Raw genomic sequence first — 9,198 nt, forward strand, 5'->3', positions numbered from 1 at the left:
TTATTTGACAATTCTAACATAATTTATTTACTGATGGTCAACTTTTTCAGAAATGACAGTGTTAGTGAAATAGCTTAAAAGTCACGTATTTGCTGTGAACTTTAAACAATTTAAATGGCCTGAAGTATCCGTGAGACTTCCCTGATTTTTCGTGATTTAAATTAAGAAAGTTTTAAATATAGTCTACCATTGTCTTCAGTTGCGAAAAAGTCCTGTTTTAGATCAAATCAACGATGTCAAAGAGACCATCGGGTGCCGAATGTAGAAAATTCAAGAAACGAAGAGAAGAGGAAGACAGACAAAATGCAAATCGGAAGCTCATGGACAAATATATATGTATTTCTACTGCAGCGACTTTGGCTCCAACTAAGGCTCCTCTTACATTGCAAGTAAATAAAGTGGAAACACCTATAATTGCACGGACCGAAGAACTTTCAATTCAAAACTTATCAAAAGTACTTCAAATTTCGACAATTTTGTCATCAGAAGAGGCTATTCCATTTTCATCATCGGAACCACTTCCAACATCAACACCATCAGAAGTGCTTCCAATTTATGAAAAGAACATAGAAGAGCCAGAAGTTCCGATTGACACACTATCTACAAATTATAACGATCCAACTTCGTGGCCTCCAATGTCTGATAAAATTAAACAAATACTTGTTGCTCATGGTCCAGATCAAGGTAATGACATAGATTTTAAGGAATTACCAAAGAATGCATCGGGAAGAAGGTTAAAAAAAGACTGGTTTTTAGATAAGCAACAAAATGGCGAGAAAATTGAAACAAAGTGGCTTATTTATTATAAAAATAAAAATGAAATTTTTTGTTTTCCTTGCTTAGTGTTTGGTGATTCTAATCGTTCAAAGCATTTAGCGAATTCGGCGGAGGGATTTAATGACTGGAAACATTTGAGTCCCACATTACCAGATCATGAAAATTCCATTGCTCATCGTGACAATTATGTTAAGTGGAAGCTTCTTGAAAAAAATATTGAAAATAATGTCCTTATTAATGATTACGTAATCAGTCAATTTGAGGAAGACAAAAAGAAGTGGCGTGAAATTTTAAAAGTCATTATTGACGCTATTTTATTTTGTGCTTCAAACAATCTTGCGCTTAGAGGATCAGTTGAACAAATTGGAAATCCTCAAGCAGATATATTTTTAAATTTAATCGAATTTGCCAGTCATTATAATCCAACTTTGAAAGTCAGCATTGAAAATCATAAAAAGGGTTCTGTATCTTATTTTTCTCCAAAAATACAAAACGAGGTAATTGAGTTATTGGGTAATAGAGTTTCAAAAGTGATCAAAAATAAAATAAGAAAAGCTTAATATTTCTCTATTTTATTTGACTGGACACCTGACATCTCGCGCAAAGAGCAAATATCTGAAATCATACGCTATGTTCACTTAGACGAAAATACAAAAGTTAGTGTAGAGGAAAGTTTTATTGACTTTATAGAGTCCCATGAAAAAAACGGGAAAAGGTTTAGCATCAGAAATTCTCGACAGATTACAAGAAGATAACTTAAATATTAATGATGTTAGAGGGCAAGGATACGACAATGGGGCAAACATGGCGGGAAAATATCAAGGAGTTCAAAGTCGAATTTTAAATCTAAATAAATATGCCACGTGAGACTTGTGAGACTCATAGTTTAAATTTGGTCGGAAATAACGCAGCTTCTGTTACCCCAGAAATGGTCACGTTTTTTGGGATTATAGAAGTAGTGAACACATTTTTCTCCTGTTCAGCCTCGCGTTGGGAAAAGTTCATGAAGAAATTAAAACTGACAATAAGACGTTTATCTGATACGAGGTGGTCCGCAAGATCTAATTCTATTAGAGCTTTCTGTTTGCATTTTGCGGAGATTTTTGAAGAATTACATAAATATTCGTGTGATCAGTCAAATCCAGATGCTATGACAACCACAAAAGGTTTAATAATTCTAATGAATTTTCAAATTTATTTGTACTCTTCTGATTTGGAACAAAATTCTCCAACAAATTAATGTAATTAACAAAGCATTACAATCCAAAGGCATGACACTAGATAAGTCGATGATATTGCTCGACGGACTTTGCAATACTTTAAAGAAACTGCGTGGCGAAGGGTTTAATTCTGAAATTGAAGATTCGGTAAAAATAGCAGAGAGTGTAGGTATCCAAGCTAGCTTTCCCAATAAGAGAAACCGTAAAGCAAAGAAAATGGACTTAGATGAATCAGAAGATGATGGTTTTCATAAAACTTTAAAACAAAAATTTGATCTGCAAATAAATCAAGTTCTAGACACGTTATTAACGCAAATAAAATGGCGTTTCGCGGAAACAAAACAAGTTATTTACAATTTTTCCTTTCTTCATGGGGATGCTTTGAAAGAAAAAAGCGTTGCAGATCTAAAAAAAGATGCAGAAGCATTAGCACATAGATATGATCAGGACTTAGACGAGTTTGTTATTCAATGTGGAATCGAAAGCTTTAAACATCAAGCGCCGAAGCTCACTTCCGACTTCTTTTCTTGTTCACCTTTAGATGTGTTGCAACTGCTTTTTGATTTCAATTTAACTGAATCATATCCGAATCTGTGCATTGCACTGCGCTTATTTTTAACGTTGCCAGTTACGGTTGCTTCTGATGAAAGAAGTTTTAGTAAACTTAAGTTAATCAAAACCTATTTAAGATCAACCATGGGACAAATACGATTAACAAGTTTGGCTAAGTTGTCAATTGAAATCGAAATCACAAAATTCCTTAAATATGATGATCTGAGAGATGAATTTGCAAGCGTGGACGCAAGGAGATAGAAGTTGTTACTGTGATTTTAGAAATTAGTCATACTTATTTTGATATATTTTTACATATTATTGTAAATTTTATAAAAACGTATTTGAAATAAAATGATCATATTTTACTAATTCATTGCATTTATAATTTTGACCCTGAAATTAAAATGATTTTTTTTGCATGTAGAGTTTGGGGTGGGGGGGGGGGTATATGAAGGGCGCACTGATCTACTTTTGCCCAGGGCGTCAAAATTCCCCGTTACGGCACTGATCCAGACTATAAAGATTTATAAGTGTCAATCAGCTAATTTTTTTACCCGTTTCGAAAAAGTGTCAGGATGTCGAAAATTATACAAAATAAGTAATTAACACTATCAAAATTAATTTTTTGTTTCTTATTGTCTTGACACTCTAGTCTGGCCCAGATCTGTGACTGATCCGCATTCCACATAATAGAAATTTTCAAGTGTCAATCACCCAAATTTTTTTAATCCCTTTCGAAAAACTATCAAGGTGTCTAAAATTATACAAAATAAGAAATTAGCACTATCAAATTTTTTTTCTTATGGTCTTGGCAGTCTAGTCTAGTCTGGCCCAGGTCAGGGATTAGCCCGCAATCCAAACCATACCAATTTTTAAGTATCAATATCAGCCAACATTTTTCACTATTTTCATAAAACTATCAGGGTGTCTGAAATAATATAAAATAAGAAATTAAGACTATGAAAAATCAATTTACTCTTAAAAATTATATTTGATGTAATTTATAATCTTTATAAACTTTTCTACAGCATCTAACAATCAAAAAGTTACACGAAGATAAATTAGTAAAAAAAGCGAAAAAAATATTGTTTGAAAAAATATTAAAACAAAAATTTTGAAGAAAAAGGTTTAAACAAAAATTTTCTGAAAAATCATTGTTTGGATAAAAATTGCTTACAAAAAAATAGTTAAAAAAATTGTCCACAAAAAATGTGTATAAAAACATGTTTAAAGAAAATGTTGATGCTTATGCTACGAAACCCAACAATTTATATTTGATAAAATTATTTATTTAAAAATGATTTTACACTGAAAACCCCTTTAAGTTTATGCCCGGATAAGTTCACTCTCGTTTAGGCGTTAGATTCAGGTATAGATGTTGGTTCGAACTCCCGCACAGTGGGAAAAAATGACTTTTTTGGAGCAAAATACCTTACAGCTGACACATATTGATTGATTTGAACAAAAAAATTTGTCAAAATAGTTAATAAGATTTCTAAGACAGCTGTCGAACCTGATTTTTAAATTTAGGTTTCAATTTGGTTATAAATAAAAAAAATTTCACGGGAAAATGTCCATTTTTCTATTTGATGTTCCCGATGCTCGTCATCTATAACATAAGTTATAAATGTTTCAATATTGGACAATAAACAAAAAACAATCTATAAACAAAATATTTGTTAATAACTTTTACGATATCTTTAAACAAATTTAATGAACAACTGCATTAATCAGGCATTAGTCCACAGAAAAAATCGTTTTTTTATGTTAACTTTTTTAATTAGGAACTTCATGATGACTTTAGAAAAATTCATAAATTTTGTATCCATTTTACGATTTTTTTAAACAAATGTAATAAAAATATTCATTATTCAGGCATTTGTCGGCAAAAAAATTAGTTTTTTTTTCTATTAAAATTTTTTAAATTAGGAACTTCATGAAAATTTCAGCAAAACTCACGATTTTTTTATCAATTTTATTATTTTTTTAAACAAATTCATTGTTGGGGAATCTGTCGCCGGAAAAATTTTTGTTGTCGTGATGTTAGACTTTTAATTGGGACTTTTATTATAAATTCAGCAACATTCATTATGAATTGATAAATTTTATGATTATTTCAAACAAATTTAACAAACAAATGCTATGCTATGCTATGCTATGCTGAGGAAAAAATTTCTTGCAACTTTGGCTTTCGTGTCAGGCAGAGATCATTTGATACTGTTCAGAAATCACTCATACGTAAATATCAGATTCCTTTATAAGACATTTCTTGTACGTACGTTGAAGCATTTAATTTTTTTTCTGCCTTTTACGGAATTAAAAATTCGCAGAAAAACTTACGTTTTTGTCATTATACAGTTGTATAAATTTCAAAGATGGAAGCTTTAAATGTTATGAATAGAGTTTTAAGTTATTTTCTGATAACCAATTCCAGTAAAGACCTATATATTTTAGTGAGTCACATTTGCTCGACAAATTCTTTCGACAGTAAACAACCAAATGTGGTGCATGAAAAACGGTTGCGATACTTTATGCCAGATTTTGAATAAATGAAAGAATTTATTTTACAATACAGAAAAGTTCGATAAATCTAACGAAATATGGTTATCGTCAGACTTCGTAATAACATTTGATCATGCAAAAACAGGCAGAAAATCTTCCGAAGATTTTGAGAGCGTTTCAAAATCAACCAAAAGACGAAAAACACTCTCACTTGTGCACAGTTACTCCCTCATTGAAATTGAAAATGCGTTTTTGAGCATTTCGTGCTCAGGCAGAAGAAAAAACGAAAAAACGGAAGGTTACGAAATGCAGACATTTTTCCTCTATATGTGAATCTTGAAGACGCTAAGAAAGAATGTATTCCTGCTGAAGGTAGCATGGAAATAGCGGAGACTGGTGTTAGGGTTGATTCACAAAAATTGTGTGATCACACAAGGATGGCGCATCTGGCCAGAGTTGGCAGAATCAGAAATTGAGTCAATAAGAATAATCGGATGCAGGTACATTCATGATGCCAATTGTACCATTGCACATGCATACAACCTGTTTCAAACGCGACTGTAAAAACTGTTCAGAATCTGCAGAACCAATAACAATTTGGAAAAGTGAAATTCCTGGGTCTACTAGACTGTGTAGACTTAGGGTGGCTCAAAAAGGCCTTTATTTTTCAGAGGACTACGACCCCCCCCCCTTTTTTTCATTCCAAATAAAGAATAAGAAATTACCTAATTTTTTATTATTTTTTTTATTTTTCTATCCAATTATTAATATTTGTCTAATGGATTATTTATTATCATTCGCTAATTAATTTTTAATTGTTTAAACAAATAAAATTTGTTTAAATTATTTTATTCTTGAAAATTCGTTTTTCCCTCTGACAATTATTAATATTAGTCTAGTAGAATATTTGTTAAAATTGCTTAATTAATGTTTCATTATTAAAAGAAATATGATTTTTTTAAACAATTTTTTTCGAAATTTTGTTTTTTTCGTAAAAATGATTACTATTGGTCTAGTGGAATATTTATTAACATTAGGCGATTCATTTTCAATTATTTAAACAAAAGAAATTTGTTTAAATAATTTCGTTCCAATTTTCTCAAAATAAAAGTTATGACTGTTGGTCTATTGGAATATTTATCAGTAATAATTAATAACTAATCAATAATTAATTTATTAATAATCAATTTATCAGTAAAATTAAAGTGATAATTTTTATTCAAAAAAATTAATGAACTAATGTTAATAAATATTCCACTAGGCCAACAATAATAATTTTTCAGGAAAAAAAAACAAAATTTCGAAAAAAATTTTTAAAAAAATCATATTTCTTTAAATAATGAAAGATTAATTAACCAATGTTAATAAATATTCTACTAGACTAATAGTAATAATTTTTTAAGGGAAAAAAGAATTTACAAAAAACATTATTTAAACAAATTTCATTTGCTTAAATAATTAAACGTTAATTAACCAATGATAATAAATATATCCACTAGATCAATATTAATAATTTTAAGTACAAAAATATGACAATACAGTGTTCAAAAGGTCGATTTCATGACAAATTGACAATTTTGGTTTAAGGGTAGTTTTCAGGTACACGTGAGGGTGTCTTTGCGGTGTCAAACCCATATGTCTGACAGATGAAATTCTTCGTTGGATAATTTTCTGCAGGACTCCATACTTTCCCGTCACATTTTTTCAAACCCTAAAAAAAAGAGGGAATTTCTTTTTTCGGTTTTGGAATAAAATGGGGGGATCGTTGCCCTCTAGCATGCAAAAAAATTTGTTATGCATTTTTGGACCACCCTAAGTAGGCTACTTATGTATGAGCAAGCACTGTAGACAGAGAAACCTGCGATATCAGAAGCGACTAATATAATCTTTAAACATATCCGAGAATTTAACACTCGAAAATGTAGCAGAGGAGTTACTCATACCGATCTTGGGCGCAAAATGTTGATTTCTACTGATCCAAAAATAGTATATCATAGACAAGCGTTGAAGAAAAAGGTCATTCTATTCGACCCTGAAGCTGCAGCCTTATTAAAAAAAATGAAAATAATGAGAAACTTAAACTGAAAGGACTGAGTCTTCATGAAGTTCTCAATTAAAAAGATTTACATCGAGAAAAAACGAATTTTTCCTTTCATGGATGCCCGAATGTTGCATTTGTTTGTTAAATTTGTATGAAAAACTCATAAAATCTATTAACTCATTATGAATGTTGTTCAATTTATTATGAAGGTCCTAATTAAAAGTCTGACATCGAAAAAAAAAATTTTCCGTCGACAGATGCCCCAATAATGCATTTGTTTAAAAAAATCATAAAATTGATTAAAAAAATATAAATTTTGTGAAGTTATCATAAAGTTCCCAATTAAAAAAGTTGTCATCGAAAAAAAATAAATTTTCTCTCGAAAAATGCCTGATTACTGCATTTGATCTATAAATTGGTTTATAATATAAACAATTTATAACATTAAGAGATAATTTGTTTAATATAATATTGTATATGATATTATTGCATTTCTTTATTAAACTTGTTTGAAAATATTATAAAATTGAACAAAAAATTATGAATTTGACTGAACTGATCAAGAACTTCCCAATAAAATAAGTTGATATAGAAAACAAACATTCTGTAGAAAAATACCTATTTAATGCATTTTTTCATTAAATTTGTTTGATGATATCATAAAATGTGTCAAAGTAGTAAAAATATTGCTGAAACTCTCATGAAGTTCCCAATTGAAAAGAATGTCATTGAAAAAAATGAATTTTTCTGTCGAAAAATGCCTGATTACTGCATTTTTTCATTAAATTTGTTTATAATATAAAGACTTATAATCTCATGAGAATTTTCCTAATATAATATTGTTTTAATTTAAGTTTCTTGCAATAGAACTTGAAAAAACGTATAATTATAGAAAACCGTTTAAACATTTTTTCAATAAATAATTTGTTTACAAAAATTTGTTTTGTTTATTGTATAATATTGAATCATCTCTAACTAACGTTACTCTATGCAACTTAGCTGATGTCAACAATTTTCCTGTTATTGCTGAGCACCAGGAACGTCAAATAGAAAAAATGAGGTCTATGAAGCTACCACCTCCACAAACGAAATTCCCAATTTTCTTTGCATCAGAATTTTAGGCTTTTTGTAAGCTTTTTTTTTGGGCTGTATTGCCGATTTTTGGGCTATACTACTACTTTTTATTAAAATTCAAATTTCGAGTGGAGGTGCTGACATTAGTAAAGCTAGCATTTCCACTATATAAAAATTAAATGAAGAAGAAAATCAAACACGTCATAATCTTTTTTTTTTTTGGCTCTTGAACGCACAAACAATCAATTTCCAACAACAACCCGTATTGAAAATAAAACCATCCCCTAGGCGAAAACTCAAATTCGGGCTTGTTATGGAGTCTCTCATGCAGCATACAAAAATTCAGAAAAACCTCGCCTGGGTACTAAAATACAAACCCATTAGTATAAACTTAACCTTGATTTTGGCATTTTTGAAGAGCCCAAAAATCAGACTCTATTTGCACGTGGTAGAGAAGGGTTGATTCTATACATTAAGGGTTGGAGCCCAAAAATCGAAGTGAGTGTTTTCGAGGAGCATCAAAATCAGCGACTCCAGTGACATTAGAACATTCTCAAAAATATTATTTTTTGAAAAAGTCATATATACCTAGTAGAGAGGGGTTGAGTTTAGACGTGAAGGGTTGGGGCCCAAAACCCGAAGTGGGTATTTTTAAGTAGCCGAAAAATCGGAGACTCTATTAACAGTGAAAAATTTTCAAAAAGATGATTTGTTTACAAAGTCATATATAAGTGGTAGAGAAGAATTGATTTTATAAGTTAGGGTTGGAACCCAACAATCGTAGTGGGTATTTTCGAGAAGCCAAAAATCAGAAAATCCAGTAACACTAGAAAATTCTCAAAAATATTATTTTTTGACAGTCATATCTACGTAGTAGGGAGGAGTTGGTTTTATTTAGATATGACTTTGTTAAAACATCATCTTTTTGAGAACTACCAGGTGTATACATATGAAACCGGTATTTTTTCAAGAAAAAAACACATTTATTTCAAGAGAATGATAACAAATATTTTATTCAAAGTATGCGCC

At 30.3% G+C, this 9,198-nt stretch overlaps 2 protein-coding genes across 2 annotated transcripts; both read left to right on the forward strand.

Moving 5' to 3' along the window:
* The first annotated feature begins 233 nt into the window (after positions 1–233).
* Positions 234–1,644, forward strand: LOC117181221. The gene is made up of 4 exons (XM_033373783.1): positions 234–336; positions 457–684; positions 844–1,274; positions 1,468–1,644. Exons 1-4 carry the CDS (start codon positions 234–236, stop codon positions 1,642–1,644), a joined length of 939 nt encoding a protein of 312 aa, XP_033229674.1.
* A 404-nt stretch (positions 1,645–2,048) lies between these two features.
* On the forward strand, positions 2,049–2,810 carry LOC117181222. The gene has a single exon (XM_033373784.1). The coding sequence runs from the start codon at positions 2,049–2,051 to the stop codon at positions 2,808–2,810; it is 762 nt and encodes a 253-aa protein (XP_033229675.1).
* The last annotated feature ends 6,388 nt before the right edge of the window (positions 2,811–9,198 follow it).

The sequence above is a fragment of the Belonocnema kinseyi genome, chromosome 10 (genome assembly GCF_010883055.1).
Source record: "Belonocnema kinseyi isolate 2016_QV_RU_SX_M_011 chromosome 10, B_treatae_v1, whole genome shotgun sequence".
Classification (NCBI taxonomy): Eukaryota; Metazoa; Arthropoda; class Insecta; order Hymenoptera; family Cynipidae; genus Belonocnema; species Belonocnema kinseyi.